At 39.4% G+C, this 24275-nt stretch overlaps 1 protein-coding gene and 1 long non-coding RNA gene across 11 annotated transcripts; one reads left to right on the top strand and one right to left on the bottom strand.

The window, feature by feature from the left end:
- Positions 1 to 26: 26 nt before the first annotated feature.
- ZFYVE27 (zinc finger FYVE-type containing 27) lies at positions 27 to 19380 on the bottom strand. 10 transcript variants are annotated; one of them, XM_087932916.1, is made up of 13 exons: positions 18957 to 19312; positions 17795 to 17998; positions 17089 to 17159; positions 16627 to 16813; positions 13542 to 13637; positions 11651 to 11763; positions 9418 to 9560; positions 9007 to 9078; positions 8320 to 8340; positions 7593 to 7737; positions 6334 to 6380; positions 6106 to 6187; positions 27 to 5469 (listed from the first exon to the last, which is right to left on the bottom strand). In XM_087932916.1, the coding sequence occupies exons 1-13, from the start codon at positions 18968 to 18970 to the stop codon at positions 5405 to 5407; spliced, it is 1260 nt and encodes a 419-aa protein (XP_087789042.1). In that variant the 5' UTR covers positions 18971 to 19312; the 3' UTR covers positions 27 to 5404. The 10 variants fall into 10 exon arrangements, with proteins under 10 accessions (XP_087789042.1, XP_087789044.1, XP_087789043.1 ...); XM_087932918.1 differs by having other exon boundaries at positions 19131 to 19312; XM_087932917.1 differs by having other exon boundaries at positions 19149 to 19312.
- A 128-nt stretch (positions 19381 to 19508) lies between these two features.
- LOC148125827 (uncharacterized) lies at positions 19509 to 21926 on the top strand. The gene is made up of 2 exons (XR_015743527.1): positions 19509 to 19711; positions 20889 to 21926. It is a non-coding gene; the product is annotated as an uncharacterized LOC148125827 (long non-coding RNA).
- Positions 21927 to 24275: the final 2349 nt, after the last annotated feature.

Here is a 24275-nt window from a genome sequence, read left to right as displayed (position 1 = left end):
TGAATAATATCATCATACCCAGTGTATCCTCTTTTCATCGGAATTGTTCAGTATTTTAATGGAAACATATAATTAAACTTGGAACTTTTGAAATTAATTCCTCCATTTTCATTTTATTCTAATAAAAAGTCTTGAAATACATAAAGATTAAGAGCAGGAAATCTATGTTTAATGAACCATTCATTTATACATTCTTTTAAACTTCTCTGAAATGATTGATTACATTATTTCTTTAACAACAGTCCAGGAATCAGGTTCCAAGTATGGCAGATAACTGTATTCTCATGTGCTTGAAGAAATACATGTTGCTCAACCTAGGACTCCACTGGGCCTGACCAAATTTTGGGCTTTCTTATCTCCAACTCAAACAAATAGAATTTTAAGCAAAGATTGAGCAATTTTTTGAAATGGTGCTAAAAGGCAGTCAATAGTTTTGAGCAAAAGGGATTCTTTACCCATAATTTCACTTACATACATACATCCCTGCCATTAGCAGCTCTACCCTAAAACATGTGCGTATATGTTAAGGCCAAGTTGCTGGATATGTTTTGAAACTAATTCTAATATTATTCTGGAGGCTGGCAATGTGTCAGAGTATAGTATTCCTGTGTTTGCCTTCAAGGAAGGATACCAAACCAATCAGGCCTTCCAGGTGGCTGTCCCCCATGCAGAATGCCAGACCTCCAAGAGAATGGACACCAGCCAGATGGCAAACAGGGGGAAGTTGCTTTCCTTGTATCCTCAAGCTGAGCACACAAAGGCATATATAGCATTAGCATAGCTGGGAGATAGGAGAACTGCCTAAAACAAATGGAAAGGAATGATCCTGCTTGCACACAGATATATTTTTCATACGGACTTATTTCTAGCCAAAACTTTCAGGGGAAAAGAGTGGACAGGAAGAAATATCTTTTCCAAACAGGATAAAAGCCTTTTCAGATACTTTTAACAGTGTATCTCAACCTGGCAACTCTAAAATATGAGACTGCAAAATTACATATTTAATGTTATTTTTATCCCACCTTTATTATTTTGTAAATAACTCGAGGTGGCAAATATATGTAATACTCCTTTGTCCTATTTTCCCACAACAATCCTATGAGGTTGGGCCAGAGTGATTGGCTCAAAGTCACATACCTAAGGTGGGACTAGAACTCTTACTCTCCTGGTTTCTAGCATTATGCCTTAACCACTAGAGCAAACAGTCTTACATGACACATACACTGTGGATATCAAGATTGCTTCTGCCAACATTGTTGCCATAACTCTTTAAAATATTTGTGTAAGGGAGGAGTGTCAAACTTGCATTATCACAGTGGCGTCACGTGACATATCACAACTTCCCCCCATTTGCCAAACCAGGTATGGGCGTGGCTAGCACGTGACGCATCCAGTCCGTGGGCCATGAGTTTGACAGCCCTGGTCTAAGGTGAATTTTTATAGGTGAAAAAATGGACATTTCTGAAGTTTTAGAACAAAAATGGGTGGCAGAGGGAAGAAGAAAAAATGCTGATAGGTAGATTATTTGCACTATATATAGAATTTGAAAAAGAAACATTTTCTATCCTCCACTGTATTCCAGACATTATGTAGTGCCAAAATCTGTGGGATTGCCACCAAAGATACAATATTTTCGATAAATGAGAACTTTTAGTTCCTAAATCTCCAGGTTTAATTACTTCTAATGTTATCTGTACTTTTCCTTGCAAGAATATTATCTATTTGCTAATTGAATAAAATGAAAATAGATGGTTAAAAACTGACAAAACGCACTTCTCCACTTAAGCTTCACAACTACTGCATTGTGTGCCCCTTACATAGAGCAAGTCTTTTCCTCATAAAATCATCTCAAACACACACAGAGATAGTCTTGAAAGTTGGAAGCATAAATGTTTTGCTGACATGAGGGAATTGTCCAGCTCTGGGATTCCATTTGTTCAAGTTTCCCTATCAATGGCTACCTTTGTGTCATCCTTCTTCAAAACATCCTCTTAAATTACTTTTATGATAGAACTTTTGTCTATTCTTATAAACAAAACCTCTTCGTTCTTCTCTCAAACTAATGTAACCCAAACTCATTTAAAAGGTTAGGGTTCTACCTCTCCAAAGATAAGTTGTAGAAAAAAGATCCTACATGTTTTTTTTCACACACCACCATTATCCTGAAGAACAAGTTTAAAGCTGACTCCCAGGAAACAGCCAGTGAAATTTGAGCACACCCATAAATTCTATTTTTTGATTTATAGTTCCTCTATATCACGGATGTCAAACTCACCACGTCACATTGCCGTCACGTGATGTTTCATTACGTTTTTCCCATTCGTGGAGCTGGGGTGGGCATGGCCTGTGCATGACGCATCCTGCCTGTTGACACCCCTGCCCTACATCATTTTATATCTACTAAATCTGCCAATGTGAGACCCATCTTTGCTTAAATACTTCCAGGGGGCGGGGGGGGGGGATCATTTGCAGTTTATTTTTTCCTCAACTCTACAAATAATGAATATTTTCTAATTCAAGGGAGAAGAACTACAAGCTTTGTCAAGCTAATTTATTTAACAAATGATCCTTTAAGTTCTTAGCTTGAAAGCCATACACAAAATGACACAATTTTTTAATGTAGAAAAGCTATTAGGCCACACATAAAATGACCTGGGGCTGGCTGAGACCTCAGGCTCTCACTTTATAACAGTCCTGACCCGACCCCTGACCCATTCAGCACCTGGCATGACTAGTTTCTCTGCAAGTCTTGCAGCAGCAGCAACTGTTGTCTTATATTTCCAATAAAGTGGCAATACATACAGTAATAAAAGCTTTACGTTATCTTAGCAAGAGGATTTGGCAACAACTATCAGGATAGAGTAAATTGATCTACTCTAGTGCAATTGTGTATGTGCGGTTTGGGGGGAGGGGGCAGGAATTCCTCACTTGGTCAAGTTAAAAAAAAATCATACTTCACCAGTCATAAGAGAAATTATTAGAAACATTGTATGAGTGGTGTACAAAATCTGGAGTAATATATTATTACTATTGTATTGTTACTTACACAGACCTCCTTTCCACAGCAGCTGACTGGTTTTTAAATGCTTATTGGTAGGTGGAATGAAGAAACCTATTTATCTCTTCTATGAATTAACAACTCAGAAACCCACTTGAAGATGTTGGTGAGTATTATACAAAATGTGTTTTGCAGACATAGAATGGACTTGGATCGGACATAACTGAATGGCTGCTGACGAGTTTTACAGACACCAAAGTCTCCATTGCTTTTGACATTTTAAAAAACAGCAGGAAGTAAACAACAAGTTTTATCTTTTATCTAATTTATAAGCCATGTTTCTCCTGGGGCCTCCCATCTTTGCACAGAGACTCCTCTCATAGAAGCTACCAGCCTCCTGGTTCCACCACACGTTACATATTAAAAAATAATGCATTACAACAATTGGAAACCTAGCATAAAGAAAAATGCCAATCATATATATATATATATATGAATGATACTGTATTTCAAATCCACCTGGAGATAGCCACCTATCCAGAAAAGGACAAAGCTTAGTAGAAGTAGAAGTGAACTAGGGGTCCTTGGAGAAACAGGGGTGGTAGTTGGTGGTGGTAGTATTCTAACAGTCTGGAGCAAAGAGCTATTCTGTCAGTAGTCTGGAGCCATTCTGTCAGTAGAAAATCCTTTCTCTGCCCCAGCAATCATTTTTGTGAGCATCCACAACACATTCTCAAATGATACAAGCAACTCAAAAATGTTGTGGGTGCCTGACATACTGTGAAGATTTTATAAAGTCATTTCACATCTTAAAGTAAGACTCCATTTAGTCCTGCAATATATTTTTAGCACTGGAAAACCAAATGACTTTGATGACATGTATAACTCTCTACAGTGAAAAATGGGGAGATTGAGTTCATATATTAAAGTCAAAAGCATAGTGTTCTGAATCTATTTCCAGCCAGGCTTTGTATTTATGTTTCTAATGTCCCCAAAGCAAAAGACATTCTCAGTTATGTTTCCATTCAAGCCTACCCAATAGTTCACCATGGTTGAGTCTCAAAGGGTCTGTCCGAGATACTGTCAACTCCACACACACACACACATTTCCTTTTGGCATTTAGTATTACTTATATTATTCCTCCATCTCATATCCCACTAGCGTCAGCATGTTACAGACACAATATGTCTGTTTTGAAGAAACCCACCCTATCATGTATTGTCCTGCTCTCATTCTCTTAGTCCCTACCATGCTATATTCCATTGTTCTATCTACCTAATGATGCTCCTCTTCCAGAAATATTTATCCATAGCAGGGACCCTATAGTCATCACAGCAATAAAAATTACCTCAAATTCCAAAAATGTTGTCTTCACACCCAAGGATTTTGCTTATTGGTAGAATATATATATTACTCTGCAATAGACCAACCATGTCTCACTTCTGTAGAAGTGATCTATCTCTTAAGGAAGCTCCCTGACTTTCAGCTAGGCTTTGCTATTAGCAAAACCCCTAGTTAACTACAGCCTCTGCCTTCTAACAAGGCAGGGCCGAAAACCACACATTTTCCAGATCCTAGTCTGATCATGATAAAAGGGGCTTTAGATAAAAACCAACAAAATAAAGCCAGTGGCATGGAAATAGAAAAGAGAGGGAAACATTATCCTCACCTGAAATAGGCAGAAAAAGTAGATCCAGCTACCTCGTCGGTTGGACAACTACAGTTGATCCTCTTGGCCCTGCAAAGCCTGCTCTCAGAGCCAACTATAACCATCATCTGAACAAAGACCCAGCCTTCATTTCAGAACACACAAACACACAGAAAGAGAGGGATGGCACCTCAGCAATAGCAAAACACTTTGAGAGGTTTGAGGAGTTCAAGTGCCAAGGGTGACCTTTCAAAAATGAGGACAGCCAACCTCCTGCCAGCCAAACTCCAGGAAAAAAAAATGGTGCCGCAGACTAGAAATATTTGCTCTTGGGAGAATTGGGAGAAGGGAAGGAAGCCTACAGTAGTTTAGTGCACGGGTCTCCAACCTTGGCAGCTTTAAAACTTGTGGATTTCAACTCCCAGAATTCCTCAACGAGCAAAGCTGGCTGAGGAATTCTGGGAGTTAAAAGTCCACAAGTCTTAAAGTTGCCAAGGTTGGAGACCCCTGGTTTAGTGCATGAAGAATCCTCCACACAGCCAGGATTGCAGAGACCTCCTCAGTTACTTTCAAGGAAGAGAGCAGGAGCACACAGAGCAGTCAGCAGGTTAGATGTGCTTGCCCTCCTTTTTTTTTTTTACAAGTATAGGGAGGAAGAAAAGATGCAGTGCCGTTGCTTGTCTCCCTTCAAGTAGCAGCTAGTGTAGTGTGAGATCCCCAGCAGATTCATCTGAAGATTGGATTCCATATGGGCTCCTCACTTGGTGAGTGCTTGGTTACACTGCCCACATACAAAGACAGTCTCCCGCTGGGCATCTGGGGCTGCAATTAGAAACACCAATCAAAATTTCAGGGCTACTCAAAGCTCATGCAGCTTCCCACTCACTACAGGTAGTCCTCGACTTACAACAGTTCATTTAGTGACCATTCAAAGTTACAATGGCACGGGGGAAAAAGTGACGTGCGACTGTTTTTCACGCTTACGACTGCTGCAGCACCCCTATGGTCACACAATCAAAATTTAGATGTTTGGCAACTGACTCAAACTTATGACGGCTGCAGTGTCCCGGGGTCATGTGATCACCTTTTGCGAACTTCTGACAAGCAAAGTTGTTGGAGAAGCCACATTCACCTAACAACTGCCGTGATTCACTTAACACACTGTGGCAAGAAAATTTGTAAAATGAGGCAAAATTCACTTAACAATTGTCTCGCTTAAGAACATACATTTTAGGCTCATTGTTGTCGTAAGTCAAGGACTACCAGTATCCCTTTTTCCAGGCATGTCACGTCTTCAGACCATCTATTATCTCCCACTATAGCAAATCACGATTTCCCTGATCTCCAATGGGAAAGGAAAAGACTCGCCCATGGGACTATTACCTAAATGACTCTCCCCTGCACCCCGTCTCCTTTTTGTTGTTGTTGTTGTTGTTGTTGTTGTTGTTATTCACTTACCTGTAGCCCCCATGTAGCTCTTGGGAATTTTGAAAGAACAGCACCTGGAGCAAAAACTGTTCCCACAGTTGCTGCAGCTTCGCTAGAGAAGGAAAAGAGGCAAGGAGACGAGTGAGTGAGTGAGCAGGCTGCAGAGCTCCGTCTGAGATCCACAAGAGGATGAAGCAGGGGAAGAAGAAAATGGAAACAGGCCAGGGAGGGAGTTGGTGGGCTGGAGAAAAGACTCACCCTCTTCTTCAAGACAGAGAAAGTGGCAGAACAGCTTGCACAGTTTCCTGAAACAGAGCGGAAGGATACAAGCAGCTATCACACCTAATAACTGCTTTTCTTCTTTTAGTAAGCAAAACCAAAAACCACAAGAAAGCCTTCCTTTCTTTTTCCAACCACTGAGTAAAGCCTTTGTTCATCCATAATTCCATCATGCCATTGGTGGCTGGATTCATACGTAACTCACAAAAATCAAGTCCGTTCACATTCAACCAGCCTCGCCTGGAGTCGGTTTGTGCTAAGAACTTCAGAATGAGAATCCTATGCAAGAATCTGAATATGAGAAAATCTGGATTCAACCAAAACAAAACACTGAATAAATATGCTCCTTCTTTGGGGAGAAATCAATTCTTTGACCCGAAACCTTGAATCGGGTGCAGAAATGTAAAAATTCTATATACACATGGAAATTAGCATTGGTGAAATACACCCCTCCTCATGCCTTAAAACAAGAGGAACCAAATATGTAGTGGGCATCAGCTATTAACAGCTGAAATAGAGGAAGATGGTAGAAAATGTCTCACCTTACTAGGTGATTCTGGTCGAATTGTTTTCCCAGAACACGATTAAGTAAAAATGAATGAAATATAATGAATTACCATTAATTTAAAATTAATTTAAAATCAAATTGTGTTTGATTTTAAAAATCAATTTTACACCCTGATTCCCTTCGTTATCTTACATCCACACATTTTTGGACCCAGCACCCAGCCTTTTGTGTACCCCAAGTTTCTAATACAGTGCTGGTGAAATTTAGTGGTACAACTTTTTTAAAAGAAATAACTAGTAAAGCAGGTGAACTTAGAAAAGATGAAGTTGGATGTAGTGGAAATTGATAAAATAAGGAGAGTTAAAGTAGCCTTTTTGTTTTAAAACTTAACCACACGCATACTTTAAATAAGGTAAAAGCTAAACATACTTTCTTGTGCCTGTTGGGAACCAATAAAACCAGGAAGAGGCAATAAAAGGTTGCCCACCTCTACACCAAACGACACTGAAGGTTATTTTTTTCTTGGCCCTGATATTTTTGCATACCCATTTGGGGTCAGGATGGTATTTTTCTTCATGACCCCTGTAAAATTACTCAGTGCTAATTTCCTCTGCAGTAGTTTTTGGACAGGCCTCCTCTTCTGCCTATACCCTTGAACAATCCTGCTTAATTCCCAACAATATGCACCTCTACTGGTAACCCTCCACCCCTTCCCCTTTCAGTCCGGTACCAAGGTTGTTGGTTGGATAACGTTTGCGCAGTCGTTCTGTCAACCGTGACACCCTGCTACGAATCACATCATTCCTGCTCATAAAGGGACTGTCAGGAAGGCCAAGCTCAAACTCTCCTGAGCCCTGAGAGATGTCGTCTTCCTCCTAGACAAAAGAGAGGTTAGGAGGAATGCGGTATACATATTGTCTGGGAAAAACTCTAAGGCATAAAGACATCCTGGAAAGTACAATCCAGAAGAACAGTTTCAAACATTAGGAAAAGCTGGGCCAAGCCTGGAGAAGGGATGGAATGGCCGAAAAACTTTAAAAGTAACCCTCAAATGAATGACGGCGAATATACGTGTCCCAGGATAATATTGCAGGATCCAATCTGGATCGGTCACCAGGACCAGAGGTTTAGTCTTCCAAGCTTTTGGACTCATGCTGGGGCCTATTCTCAGGGAACTTCTCTCTCTCAGAACTTTCTCACACATCTTGTGAAAGAAAAGCACTCTGAGGAGGGGCTCCAGAACAAGTCCAAAAGCTCAGAAGATTAAAGGTCTGGTCCAGTAACCAACCCAGACTGGATCCTGTAATCCTTCAACTTGGAAGAGTGGATAAGGAGATGGGATTTGATGCAGACAAAAAGTATAGCATAGACTGGTTCTTAAGATGTTAGGATTCACAAACAATGAAACTAAAAGGGAATACAAGCTCAGGACAGAGCAGCCCAGTTCTTGCACTCACCATTACAAGCAGCTGAGTCTCCTGTTCTTGCAGCAAAGACAAAAGACAAGAGAAGATGGCCAAAAGACAGAAAACAGTACAGCCCAATCCCAGTATCATGTCTTTAAATCCATTCCTTTCTATTTATAGGACAGCATATTATTTAGAGGTCCCTCTTATTACTTGCACATATATAGAAGTACTGTATTTACATCATAGATGAAGAACTCGATCTAACTTCTCACTAACCTTAGAACAAAAACGGTGAATTTATTTTAGCACTTATTATAGCCACTTATTTCTCTACCTCTATTCTGAGCAACTATTGAGAAATTAAAATCAAAGCAACAAGGAATCCCAAATTAATTTGAAAAAGAAATTTCAACAACAATAAATTAATATCTGCCACGCGTTCAAATGGATAATTCCATATTAATCAATGAGAAGCATCAACAAACCAACCAATAAGGCTCATCTAATACCCTGGTCCAAATGCCACATTTAATCCACTGGCTTATCAATATTTCCTTATTCCAGTTTTTCCCAACCTGGTGTTCTTCAGAGACATTGGATTATAATATCTATAAATTACATACAGCACAGCCAAGAACTTGGAGTTAAAGTCCAACATCTCTGGAGAGCATTGGGCAGGTGTAAACTGATTTATTTGTCTCAGGACAGACCACTCTAGATTCTCAAACTACACACCTCAATTGCATCCTTGAATTCATCATCAGGTTCTGCTTCCTCTGCTTCCTCCACACTGCCAGGAGTTAGGTCCTGTAAAAAAAAAGTTCGAAGTTATTGTTCAGGAAAAAACTTAGAAAATTGGTAAAGTAGCAGGACTAAGATGAAAAAGTATAGTAGAACAGAGAAATTAACAACTCACTGTCTTCAGATGTGAACCAGCATTGCTTCTGCCTAATAAGTAGCTGGGACTTCAAAACTCCAAAAGGGAGAAGGAAAGAAAAAGATGGCAATTCTCTCAGAAGAATAATACTGCAGGCAATCCTTAGGTCACCAGATTATTATGCCAGAATAGATAAAATTTTACGAAGGGGATTTCAGAATGTACAGATTTAATTATTTATCTGCTTTGCTCCTTCTACCAAGTCTTACCTCAGTCCCAGTCAGGGTAGGTGTCCAATCTGGCAAGACAGTAGCTTCCACTTCTCCAGGATCCAGCTCTTCAGGCTCTGGAGCCACAGGGATGGATTTGAAACCTAAGCGCTGCTCTACAGCTGACTTTAGGTCTAGCATCACTGGAAAGAGACCATTTACTGACCATTACACTGCCTGCCACCACATAGAAAAATAATAATAAACCAGAAGAACCAAATACGGCTATGAATGAATTTTCCAGAATGCACTTCCAACACAAACCCTGAACACCGTAATGCCATTCAGTCAAGGTTTATTTTCCTCCATACTAATCTCCTGCTACCCACTAATAAGAGGTCTAAGTTAATTTCCCCAGATTTTTGATGGACAATTCACCTCAGGAAATTGGCCTAAGAACTCTGCCTGCTTTGTAAAGTGAGGAACCAAATATTTCTGGGAGGAGAGGGTTAGCTTCCCTAAATTTTATATTTGACAAAGTATGCAACAGGGCTTTCAGTCGATTACACACCAAAAATGGATCTCTACAGTATATTTTCTCCTGAAAATCTAATCTACTCTATCAAGGAAATGCAACTGGAATACTGAGACAGCATCACTTTCTCAATACAACCCTCACCACAGGGCTTTCTTTCTGAAGATGGATACATCCTTAGTGGCCTCATCACTGAAAAGGTACACAAGCCACACATTGCTGAAATTTGAGGAAATCTATCATAAGTCTCAATTTTCAACTGTGTGAAGGATACAATAAATTGCCCCCTTCCCAAGCAAATGTCAAAAAAAAAAACAGGCTCCAAATCTGAGTGCAGCATTACTGTAGCAATCAGCAATGATTCTGAGAAGTGAAAAAAACCAGTAGGAGGACATGGCAAGCAATTAGAGGTGGGTTTCAATGAAATAGCTAAGTTCTGAAGAGGTTTTCCTCCATAAAATTAGCCAGGTGTATAGTGTATTTCATAGGTATATTAAATATCTGCAGATAATTGCACTTCCATTTTATTAAGATTCAAAGGCTTATTTATCCTACTCCTTGTTCTCTGCCAGCGTGTTCCACAAGAAACTGCAAACTGAGCTCCTTCAAGTAGAAGGTCTTGCAACGATGAGGCTTCCAGCATTATCAGAGTTACATTGCAGGAAATGGCATTGCCACCTAGTTGATATGGATGTAACATGGGACTGAGGAAGCAAAAAAAGGAAAATTATCCTTGCTCTCTCTCCACTTGTTCCCTGACCTAAAATGTTTTATTAGTCCCACTTACATTAAGAGTCAGCACAGAATATGATAAAATTGATTCCTTTCCTCACACAAGTGTCTAGCAAAAAAGGCCTCAACCTTGAAAACCATTTTCTCCAATTTTCTTTACCAAAGTCTCAATGCAATAGAGAAGTTCACAGGTGAAATGATTTGTTTACATTTTAATTATACAATCATTTACAGATAACCCATTTCCTAAAGGACTTGGTGCTATGTAATGAAAATACAATTTAAAATCCTCAATAATAATCTGAGTAGAGAAGCTCAGGACCAGGTTGAATTTTAGGAAATAGCTTTGAGGGACTGGCGAAAGAACCACCATCAAGGCAACAATCAATTAATATTGTGAGTCCAGAGCCATAAAAGTAACATGAGTAAACATCTCAGAAAGCTCCTCCCCCATCAGTTCTCATAAAAAAAGGGAAGCAGGAGGGAAGAGAGCAGATCCAGACTTGCAAAATTCTGTTGCTATAGCTTTATAATGAAGTAGCATTGAGCTACGTGACACTGGCCACCTAATTTGGTCTACTATGAGGGGCTGACAGGGCCATTTCGTAGGGGGCAAAATATTCTAAAAGGCATGGGATGAGAATTCTTAGTATCCTTCTCTTAAACGAACCTGGGGGCTAAACCAGGTGGCTTTTCAAAGATAGCAGCCACTACTTGGACACCAACTGGCAGCCAGTCCGCGATCCAATACAGGTGTTATGCTGTTAAATCAACTGTGTCCAGTTAGCTGACAAACAGCTGCACTTTGGTCTAGATCAGGGGTATCAAACTGGTGACCCTTGGGCCAGATGCGTCAAGCATCAAGCTGGTAGCCACGCCCACCCCAGCTCTGCAAAGGGAAAAAACATTGTGAAACATCACGTGACCGCAACATGACGTTGCAAGTTTGACACCCGTGGTCTAGATGAAGCTTTCAAGTCAAAGGCTGCCTTATAGAAAGCATGTTATAATTGTTTGATAACTTACCTTGATAAAATGCCACATTGCCCAAGAAAAGGGTACTATTAAGAAGAACAAAGATCCAGCAGAGGGGCAGCAGGTAAACGGCACAAACTGAACCCATCAGCATCCCATAAAACCTAGGAGTAGAGGACAAAAATGGAGCAGAAGACACATAACATACCTGCACAACAGGATGACACTGAGATACCAGTAACTGAGAAGTGGGGGACAGAGGGGGGAGGCAAGTTAAAAACTCCTTAACTCAAATACAACTTCCCAGGGAAAATGAAAACATTGGCTTCACTGTGTGGTGTCAAGCTGGTTCCTTCCTCCTTTACAAATACTTCTCTGCACTGCTTTCATCTGTTTTCCCTGATCTTGCTGCATCCAGGGGATATACTAGTTCCACAGACCTAACTTTCCCTTTCCTTTGAATTAGCATACTAATAAAACTTTTTAAAATCTAATTTCTTTTAACAATATTGTTCAAGTGTAAAATGATCGTGCATTTTTGGAGTCACTTTCCCTCTCTTGTGTTGTTTTTTTCTCACTCTTGATTTCAGAAATGTCGGTAAATTTACATATATTTTATGTCTAATGAAATAAACATAGGCAAAGGAAATTTGTATGTGGCTGAGTTGAGTGAAATGGCCAGATTTTTAACTATGGCTTTAAAAACAAGGTTAGACATATTTGTGTGTGTGTTTTATTTTTTTAATTGTGTTGACTTACCACCACAATCAGGACTAGAATTTTGGTCATAAACCATGAAATAGACAACCACATGAACAAATCTGATTTTACAACCATTTTTATGATAGATGTTAAGCAAATCACATGGTCATTAAGTCCAAATCCATTCCCCCGATAAGTATTTTTTTACAGGAAATTAGTAGAAAATGGTGGGAACTGGCAAAAAAACATTATAAATCACAGCTATGTGACCAAAGGATCTGCAGTTATAAATGTGAGCCAGTTGCCAAGCACATGAAATGCGATCATATGACCTTGAGGGGGGCAATTTGACATTTTATGATGACTGGAAGTACTTTATTAATTATAAACCAAGCTTTCATAACTCCAAATGCATTAAACAATTATAAGTCAAGGATTACCTTCATTAATATTAAATATTTTATTTGTTAAATTGTTTTATGTAATGTCAAATTTAGATCATATTTGTAATTTGCTTTTGAGCCTTTTTGCGTAAATGAACTTGATTTTTAAATTATTACCATCAACTGCCAATATAGGGAGTTGCTTATTAATTAGACAGCTGTATCACTTTTTAAAATGTTACTATTTTTATGTGCATGTACAAAGAATATAAAAAACCCCTAATTTCTGAGATGGAAGGGAATAGTTGAAGTTATATATTTGAGAATATTTTGAATACCAGAGAGTGCCAAAAAGCTAGGAAAAGATTCTGGCCGGTAAGCAGAGCTCCAGAAAAGCAGAAGTAACTTTCCTGGAAGTAAGCTATGTTCTTGAAACACTGCCTCTTTTTCTTTATAGTCCTGGCCCATTGTCCCATAATTACACTTAACAGCCTTGCAGGCCTCAGCAGGCAAACAATGTGTTATATTCCAATGAAATGAAAGGTTCTATCCAATTATACCTAATCATATGCACATTCTGATTTGCCTGAGTCTATATTCAACTTCTAAGAAAAGCAAGACCAGCAGGGACGTATCAATTTTCATGAAGAACTCCCAGACTTTCCTTCCCCAATGCTTCAACCGCTAAACACAATTTGGTGATGAACTTCAAGATGATGTATTTAGACTGAGGAAAAAAAGACTCAAGGAAAAACAGCTTAAAACAACTTATCTCAGGGAGGAAGCAAAAGCAAACAAATGTACAGCTTGTTCTGAGCTGGAAGGGTTGCCCACCATTGTCCTAAGCCAATACTTACTGGGAGGAGACAGTAGGGTTCTCCCAGAACAAGACACGGTAAGCTGCCTCACAGCCACCACACAGCCTGTTCAGGAGCACTTCTAATCGGATCAGGCTGAAAAGACAAGACAAAGAAATTAAATATAACTGTGGTGTCTAGCTCACAGACAAACAGTGACTGTAGTCAGTAACTGCAACATAGAGACTTCAACAACCTAACCTCACAAATAAAACTTTCCCCAGCCCTTTATTTATTCCAGGGTAATCCTAGAAATCAGTAACACTCAGAAAGCAAACCCCTTGTCCACACATAGAAGAAGCTAGGATTAATGCTGCCACCAAAATTTAAATTTAATCAGCTCTAACAATTTTTTATTTTTTTTAAAGCACAAGTTCCAAGCATTCCAGAAAAAAATAATACTTTTGTAACTCAAATCAAGATGGGATAAGTTAATACATTCTTTTGCCACATGTGCATTTAGCATGCCGAGGTATCATATTTCTCCTACTTCTGTACATGCTTCAATGCCAGATGCTATGAAACAAGGCATGTATTGTAACAGGATAGAAAAATGTGCTGTCACAAGACTTTATCTTGTGATCTGCTGGATGGGGATGAATATATTGCACATGCCAGTGAAAACCGGATGCAGAAAGTTGCAGATTATTTATGTGTTCAGAACTTTTGTCCAAATTTGTAACACTGGATTAGTAATTGGGTGAGTAAAATATCAATTATGACATGCTAAGCTCACCCATCATGAGTTGGGGGAGACCTGCAGGAGCTTCTTAAGCCAGCTAACCCTAGATTGGCAGGCAGAGATGGAGGCAAAAAGCAATTGTATCAGTTTCCCAGACTAGATGAGAGTCAGCATGATCCATTACAACATGTGATGTATTCCAAATATGGGAGAGCCGGATTGCTGAATCCCTGCTGAACCATGACACTTTATTGGGCAATCCTGAACAAGCATCTGCCGTAAGCAGAAATTCCTTAGAGGTAACAATGGCAAGCAACTTTGCAGAACCTCTTTGGGGCCAACAATTTCATTCTGCCCATGCCTACCCAAATGTAAACCATTCAGATACTTGTAAATAAGCATATGCAATATGACTAAAACATGCACTTAAAGCCGCTCTATTCAAAGAAACACACAAAATTATCAAACATAAGTTTTATCATTATAGAAGGTAAAAGGGCAGTTGGTATTTAGAGAAGAAATGTGCATAAATAAAGTATTCCATGCAAAGTACTTAAAAATGCATTTTTACTGATTTCACAGCACTATGCAATCATATGAAAGTCAATCAATATGCTAAAGCTATAGTAACTGCTGTATATTCTAAACATATCAAAAAGTTTATTAAATCAATGATTTAAAAATGTGTCTTCTTCTTTAGTAACTGAAATCAATCCACTATTCTAGACTATCATTTCATGCTTTTGTGAAGTGGACAATGAAATCACTTATATTCCCGAAAACTCTCCATCCTGTATAGAGTTACAGAGTCAAAGTAATGATATATGATATCCCCAGTGGGTGAAATGATGTAATGCTAATCTATGGGGGGAATCCTCAGAGCAGCAGTGCAAGTAAACATGTAATGATCGTCCAATGTTTCTTAAGAGAGAAATTCTCCACACGTGCATCACTATTGGGTTACATTCAATATTGCACAACTCTTGTTTACATCATATCACAAACAGTGAAGTGTGGGATCAACGGCAAGTCATGTGGCATTTGTGATGTCATATTAGTTTTCTTCAAACACAAGCAGTCCCTTCCCAAACTCTTGGAACTTGGAAGCCTTGAATAGCATATAAACCAGCCAGCCAATCCGTCAGTAACCTCTCAAATGTAATGCAAATGCAATGGTTGGCCTCTAAATTGTGCCATTAAAAGAGTGAATTTATTGGAAGAAGGGATAGATTGGAGGGTGGAACACCAATGTGTCTTCTCCACCCTGCAATAAATACAAACATACACATATAGGGCGGTTCATAATGTGGTTAATTTTTCCTTGAGTGAGAAGGCTGTTCCTCCACCTCTTCAGGAAGTGCTGGTTCACCCTCTCCTCAAAAAGCCATCACTGGATCCCACTAGTGTTTGTTGAATATCTAAGTTCCCCTTTTGAGGAAAAGTGGTAAAGGCAGTCATGAAGTCACTTTAGAGGAGCCTGGATGAAGGGATTGTCCACATCCCTTTCAGTAAGGGTGCAGGCCTGAACACGGGATGGAGACGGTATTAGTCACACTTTTAGATAATCTCTGGTGAAATTGGGTTGTGCATCTGTCCTTACTGTACTTGACCCATCAGTGACTTTCAATATATGGTATCCTTCTAGATACCCTCCAGGAATTGGGAATGGGCAACATTGTATTTTGGTGGTCCTCCTCCTTTCTTCAGGGTTGCTTCCAGTCATGTTGATTGGAAATGAGTGATCTCAACTTCCTCGTGTGATGCTGTGCGTTTCAGTGGCCTATTTAACTTCTACATGAAGCTGTTGAGTGAAATCTCTATCAGCAAATGGCGAAGCATCTTCAGTATGTTGATGATGCCCCGTTATACATCTCTGCCCATGATGATGAATTAAGTGATGTTGTTGATACCTTATCCTGTGGGGCCTGGATGGGGAAAAACAGGCTCTGACTAAACCCTGGCAAGACTGAGTGACTTGGGGGCCTTCCGATTCTACGATTTTGCCACATTTGGTACTAGATGAGGTTGCACTGCCACAAATAGGCCCAATGTACAACCTTCTAGATTCGCAACTCCTCAAAAAACATTTAAAAAATTAAAAAGTTACTATAGTGGACTCAGCCTATAGCAGGGGTGTCAAACTCACGTCATCACGGCAGAGTCATGTGACGTATCGGGACTTTTTCCCCCTTCGCTAAACCAGGCATGGGTGTGGCCAATGCATGACACATCCAGCACGTGGGCCACGAGTTTGACAGCTCCGGCCTATAGGATTTCCTAATAAGAAGCTCAAGCCAGTACAAAACACTCCCCTCTCCAGCCTTATTAGCTCAGCATATATCAAGCAGCAACCCTTCAATTCCATGCTCAAACAATGCCCAACCCCATCTCTCCCAGACTTACAAGCCCTTAACTTCAGCCACAGCCTCATTTCGAGAAAGTTGAACTTTTCTCACATCTTCTCTCCGCACACTGTGATACCTACGGCGTGCCAGCTGCTCTTCAGTAAGACGGATGTGGCATGTTTCCTGTAGATAGCCGAGCATGGCAGGCACTGAGATGAGCAGGGCACACAGCCCATACCAAGCAGCTACAATGCAAGATAGAATAGATGCAGAGTTTATTAAGCCACCCACAGCTTATCTAATCAGCAGTGGTTTTATTGTCCCCCTAACATACGGCCTCATCAAAGGAAGTTTCAGTACCAGCTGTCAGTGCGATTTTCCCACCTTACATGATGACAAGCTCCTGCTAGTCCTGAACAAAATCATATTCTACTGTCCTCCCATTAATTCAATCACATCTCATGATTTATGGGAAAGCAGGCCCTAGAATTGCCCAGCATATCCGTCCAACACTTCTCACCTTCACTCAGAGTAAGCAGCAGAAAGTTGACACCCAAACAAGTAAGGAGAGAGCAGAAGGGCATCTGCCAGCTGTGGAGAAGCAATCAAACATTTACAATCTCAAAAGGATGCTATTTATTAGTTATTAATTAGGAAGGCCACTGAGGAAAAGTGAATAAAGGAGGCTGCATAAAGAATTAGAAAGGATCTAGTATCATTTTTTTTCCTGGGATTTGAATCAATCCAAAATTCTTTTTTAAAGTACATGTGAAGCCTACATAACACCTTATTGTTAAAAATCCATTCTATTTCCAGCATCAGTAGGGCACGAGTTGATGTTTCATCATAGCTTAAAAGCAATGTGAAAAGGATCCTAAGAGCTAAGAAAAGGAGTTGCATGCAATCTCAGAATCACAGCAATTATGATCCTAAAGAAGTGTATTTGCATAGAAGTCTAGTATGGGAAAGAATGCTAAGTTAGATAAGCCTTTCTATGGTCTAACAAAGCTTCTTTCTATGGTCTTAAAATAAAATGAACACCAAAACAATAGGACAAAATGACCATAAGAAGTTGTACATCCTTTGATTTAAACATTTAGACCAAAAAAGCTTTCTCTTTTTCCCACTAGAAAAGGCAAGTCTTATAAAAAGAATTTATTATGACAACAGGCAAAGTTTCTGTTGAACTATGACCTGAAAAAGTAGCTATATATAAAAGCACTAACCTGAGGAGGAACCACACTCCTTCAGCAACATCCTGCAGTGGTTCCAGGTACAGCTCTAGTTGCTTATAGGATACCACCAGATTAAAGAGGTCCAAGGAAGGAGGCTTAGGGTGAGAGGGCGAAACTTGCTGGGCATCAGATGCTGTGGCAGCGTCTAATCCATTCCCTGTGGACACTCCACCATCACGATCTGATACCTGCATACTGTAAATATGCATTTGTGATTTAACTTAATTTTTTATTTATTTCCCTGAAGGTAAAATTAAGGGGAACAAAGTTAATCATTTCTGAAATAACACTGTTTTGAAACATAACATTTATTAAAACCTAAAATTCAAAGCTTGTTAAATAGTGGAAGTTGTAAATACAAAAATTAATAAGCAAACAACAAAATAAACTAGCAACACATTTCACTTCTGTCCCACTGAAGTGAAACATAAATTGCCATTTATCCATGGGCTGCATACTTCTAAGGCTACAGAAAATTATATTTCCAATTCAGACAATAATGAACAAATTGAGTTTGCATGAAGAAGTTGCATGAAAATCTAATGGAAAGTGCATTGCAAACAAAAATAAATGCATAAAATCATTATATTTACATTTATTAATTTACCCCAATTATCATTTCTTTATGAACAAAATTTCTCTTCATAAATATTGATTACACAGAGGGGAAAGCTGGAAGGAAAATAACCTGTGTATTCAACCAATATGCTGACAAGAGCTAACAATTCCTTAACCTATACCCTTTATCGAAAGTTGAGAGGTGCATCTGTGGTAGAAAAAAAAGACCAAATCACATTCTGCATTATAGTCTAACTGGGCAATTCTATTACCTGAACAAATTGCATCAAAACAGACACACACAAAAACCTCATGACATCTTTCATTATCTCAATATACATAACAAAAGGACCCTAAATCCTTTTCCAGAAATGAAGCAAGTTTTCAATTTAGTCATAGATGAAGAGATCTGTGATTAATAACTACCAGATACAAAGAGATCCAGAGCCTGCAAGCCTTATCAACCGCATTTCCCCTTCACCGGCATCCTTTCAGGAAGGAAACCACAGAACCCACAACTTCAATCTTATAGAGCTCTGAAACCAAGCACGCCGATCCGACGAAGCAAACGTCCCCACGTTGCATATTTTCCCACCTGGCGCTGTCCATATGCACTGAATTAAAACTGCCAGCACCGCATCCAACACGTCCTTGCCGCGCTGGCGAGAACTATAGGAATTCATGGCATCTAGAGGGTTCAAGGTTGGAGAAGTTTGCTTCATGGGGGAAGGAAGACACCGATTCCCTGGACCAGATCATGGAGACCTACCAGATACCAAAGCCTCACCTCGATCCTGCTCCGCTCCACACTCACCCCCAATCTCAAATCAGGAGAAGGGGCGGAGCTTTCCCAGCGGCTCGGTTCAGCTCGACCCTCCCGTGGCCGCCCCCACTTCCTCGCAAGAGAGATCCGGCTGTGCCTAAGCTTCACTTCTCAGTATAAAGCTTCGGGAAAGCGGAGGCCCTATCCGCCTATCAAGCTCAGCAAGCCAATCAGAGGCAGCGACACAATCCGAAGGGCGTGAAGGGTCACACCAGCGGATGGTCTCCCCGGAAAGGCTCACCTCCTATTGGTTAAAAGCCTCTGGCCCTCAGCCTATAAGAGTTGGATTTCTTGCTTGCGGTACTGGCAAGCTGAGGCTAGAGTTCCGGGAATTGGCTGCGGCCTGTGCATGCTCCGGCTGTTTGCCTCTGCGCCCTGTGCTAAAGTTAGCCGTTGGTCAAGGGGGCGTCTTAGCTGAAAAGCTCCAGTCACAGAAGAGTAACGTAACTGTAAGGTTGCATACTGGAAATTACCAGAGCATTTCCAGTCAGGGTTCCTGCAATCGTCAAGATTGATTTCATGATGAGGTTGTTGAAAACTTAAAACTTATTACGCGTTAAGCAAATTTGTTCAAATATTTTTCAAATTATCTCATACTAAGGGAAACACAAGCCTTTCCTGTTATGACTAAAGTCACAAACAATGTAGGTAAACCAGAATGTGCTTTGCTTGTTTGGGACCAGCAACGTCCCGATTTGGGGAAAGACACAAAATTATCAACCGTAAGTTTTATCCTTATAGAAGATAAAAGGGCAGTTGGTATTTTGGGAAAGGAATTCAGGCCCTTTCTGACAAACCAGAAAGCAGTCCTGATTCCCAAGAGCTTCTCCAGAAAGAATAACAAGAACAAAAGGGGGAGTAAGGTAGGAAACGACGGCGACGGTGGCTTTAGCTGCAGGAGAGGAACCGCCTCCCACATTTCGTTGCTCGTTGAACTTGCGCAAGTATTTTGGGTCGAGTGGGCAGTGCAGGAAGAGAAGTAAACCACAAAAACGGTTTTAAGTAACCAGGCTGTCATCAGAGTGCCTGGGTTTTCTGCCACTTATGGGCGGGGTGTTGGACGCACCTCCGGATGGAATGAAAGAAAAGATTAAAAGAAAAGACATTTGGATTACTCCATTTATGCTCCCTGCATAAGATAATGAATTAATGCGAGCTACAGTCATCTAGGCAAAACTTTTTTTAACAAGTCCTGTGGTCAAGGTTATTAGAATTCAATTAGAATTGAAATTAGAGTTGACAATGAAAATATCCAAGTAGTTCTGGCTTTTACTATCAACAGTAAAAGAACAAGCAATCAAGAAATATGCTGCAGTCTAGCACTCAGCAGAGCAACTGTAAAGATCTTGGAAAAGACTTTCATACTGTGATGTGGACTGTTTTTTCCTTGAGGAAGATGTTTCACTTCTCATCCAAGAAGCTTCATTGGTTCTGGCAGGATGGTGGGATGATGGAAAGGATTAGTTCTGACAGGATGGGGTGGGGAGGGTTGAAAGGATCATATTTCTTTGCAGTAATCTGGTAGTTAGCACACTCAGAGTTCTTGAGGTCACTTGAGGGTTTATTGGAAAAGTATTAATCCATTTGAACATCAATATTGGAAAAGACTCCTAAAAATATTATTGGCAGCCAAGAAGGAACACCAGATCAGCCCAGAGTTCCCTCTCAAGACACAAATGACCAGCTCTATTTATCTTACTTCAGACATATTATGCAAAGACCCAGATTCTCTGGAAAAGACTCTACGGAAAGATGGAAAAAGGACAACCAGCAGCAAGGACTTACTCTGGCAATGAATGTACCAGTGAGAGACTTGAAAAAACAAGGATAGATCATCATGGAAAAAAATCTATGTGGTCACTAGGAGCTAAAAACAACTTTTGGCACATAAAGTCAAAAATTCTCTGAACAGTATAGTGATACTTTTAAATTTGTTTTTCTTTATACAAAAAACCTCTGCAATTCTGTTCATACAACTTGCTATAATAGAAATGCTTCCTAAATGCAGTGTTTATTTTAGTGAACTGCAAAATAAAATAAAGAGCTGCACCTGTAGACACATTTTTTTATATTATAATACACAACTACATTTGCATTGTTTGCCACAGATTTAAAGACCCATCATGGAAAAGGGATTATTTATTGATTACATATTAGTGTATTGTATTTGTGTTTCAAAAGAAGTTAAGATAATGCTCATAGTAATCTTTAATTAGAAAATTGTAATAAAATTGTTGGCATGTTAAGTGAAATTTCTACAATGTTATAAGGAAAGGCTGTTGCCAAGTAACAAATGATTGGATGTTTGGATAATAACAGAAATAGTAACTTTTGTGGCATAACACCAGGCTCTGAAAATATTAATTTCAACATAATGTGCAGGCTGAGGAATTCTGCAAGTTGAAGTCTTAAAATTGCCAAGTTTAGAGACCTCTGGTCTATCGTCTAGCTGCTAGCTATATGAATTAAGCCATTGTGTTTGTAAACCATAAGGTAGGGCTTTGGCTGTTTTACTCTCAGGTTTTGTGAACCTGATCACTGGTGTCTGTTGACCTCGTGTCACAGTTTGGTTTTGTGTGCTGGCAGATAATAGGTACCCAACATGCTGTTTATACTGTAGTCAACAATAAAACTTAGCATTCACAAGAATGCCACCAGGTGATGGTAGAAAACAGACTTTAAACCTTGCCACCAAGGATTGAAAAGATAGGAAGAACAGCTGTTTCCTCTCAGTAATTGTTTTTTTTATTAAAAAAACATTTAAAATCCATAATGAAAAGTTTACTGGAAGAACCAAAATGTCAAAAAATATAGACAAACATTTGCAATTATAAAAATAACTCTACAGCTCTGAGATAAGACCCACAGAAACTTCTTATACAGATAAACTGCCTCAAACCCTTTCTTTACTTATCCCAGACTGTCACATATACAATTTGAGTCAATTCATATGTATAAATGACACAAATAGAAATAGATTTTATAGATTTCAACATTTTAAATATTTCAGTACTTGGACCAGGCACAATTAATACCAATCATTATTAAAATTTATATCCTCCCAGCTCCTGAAACTCTGGTTGGCTGACATCCAGATGAAACTTATTACATTTACCATTGTAAATAACAATATAAAATTAAACATACGAGGGTTAAAAAGCAATCCATGCAGATGCTTTTAATCCCCAAGTACTCATTCCAACAATAAGGATGTGAGTGACTGTCAATAAGACTATCTGCTCTAGCTAGAGATACAATTTACAGTCAAAGCTGGGCAAAGCCCCTACCCTCTAGCAAGTTCTGGCCTCTTGAGCTTACTTTTTCAGGAGACTACAACTACATCCAGAGTTGGCACAAGCTGCCAGAGAATCACTTAATGTCCAAACAAATAACCATTCTGTCTTGGTATATTCCATTTCAGTCTGTTCTATCCCATCCAAATGTATACAACTTCTAAGTTTAGAATGTACATAGTATTTTCTGCCCAGTTACAGTAGAGACACGGAGTTGAGTAATATCAGCATATATTAATTCCAAATCAGTAGATTTCCTTTCCCTGAGTTTCATATAAATGTTAAATAAAATAGAACAGAATACAAACCCTGTGGCACTCCATAGGAGAGCAGTGACATATTAAATTACTCTTCCGTTAATTATTTTAGCCTGCTTTGGAAGGAACAAAATCACTGTACAACGCTGCCTCCAGCTCCCCACCTTGCAGGTTACCAGAAACTATGGCAATGGTATTGCATATTGAGATATCAGAATCTGGAGAGCTGTACTACTTCTAGATCCCATGGAAGTCACCTAAGTAAAAGACTGTTAGGAAAGGTATGAGTTCAGTTTGTATAAGGACAGGCAGCCCACCCCAGGTGAGGCATTAGAAGGAAACATTTCAAAAAGGCTAGGCCTGAATTTATTCTGACAAATTTCTGTTTTAGGTCCTGAGCTATTCAACATGCTAAAAAATGACTTGCACAGGGAATTAGAAAATACAAGTATCAAATTTACAGAAGATACTAAGATAAGTGAGAAAGCAAATAGCTCAAAAGACTAATTCAGACTAGTTCAGAATAATTTTTGAAAACTAACGATGGATAGAAAGCAGCCTCTAGACAATGAATGGCACATCTAATTTCAAGGGACAAATGCAAAATCCTGCATATGGGATAAAAAAATCAAAGACACAATTATAGAATAAAAGAAGCATATTAGGCAGCAGTACATCAGAAAGGTTTGGGATCACAAGATGAATATGAACCAGTAGTGTAGTAGAGCTGCAAAATAAATGCCAAATTTAATCTTAGCCTACATCAATATACTATAAAGAAACCAGATGAAAAGATGCCATTGTTCCTCTTTTTTGCATTAATCAGACTGTACCTGGAATAGATCATACAGTTCTGAGTATTGTATTTTCAGAAGAACATTGGTAAACTGTAGGGGGTCAAAAGGAAGAAGAATTAACATGAGTTTTTTAACAGACTGCTTTGGATGGTGACCTGTCCCTTGCTGGTAATCCATCTATTAAAAATGCTGTGAGGTCAATGTCTGTATTGTATTGACTCTTAAGGATTGGCTTAGCTCTAGGCCCTAGATGATCTTTATAGCCCCCTGAGCCCTAATTGCACAATTATTTTCTTTACCGGTACCAGTTATTTATCTGCAGTAAATTAGGCCACCTAAATTAGAAGCAAGCTAGGTGACTAGATTTAGGTCCTCAACTGGAAAGTTGATAAACATTTATCAACTCAGAGGGGGTCAGCATGATAGATTTTGATCAGTAATGTTCAATGCAGAGATCTTTATCCTATCATGGATTAATTCAGAATTAGTCTCTTTTTCTGGCTATAGGATCTTAACATATTATGTCCTAATCATTTACATTTAGTAAGGCATTGTTATTTACTGTATATGAGCCTCTGTGGCACAGTGGTTAGAGTGCAGTACTGCAAGCTACTTCTGCATCCAGCTGCCTAGAGTTTGGCAGTTCAAATCCCACCAGGCTCAAGGTTGACTCAGCCTTCCATCCTTCCGAGGTGGGTAAAATGAGGACCCGGATTCTTGGGGGCAATATTGCTATATGAGAGG

Source organism: Pseudonaja textilis, chromosome 4, assembly GCF_049901715.1.
Source record: "Pseudonaja textilis isolate UNSWEBS1 chromosome 4, rPseTex1.2, whole genome shotgun sequence".
NCBI lineage: Eukaryota > Metazoa > Chordata > Lepidosauria > Squamata > Elapidae > Pseudonaja > Pseudonaja textilis.
Note: the sequence above shows the minus strand (reverse complement) of the source record. Positions and strands in the feature narration are given on the sequence as shown.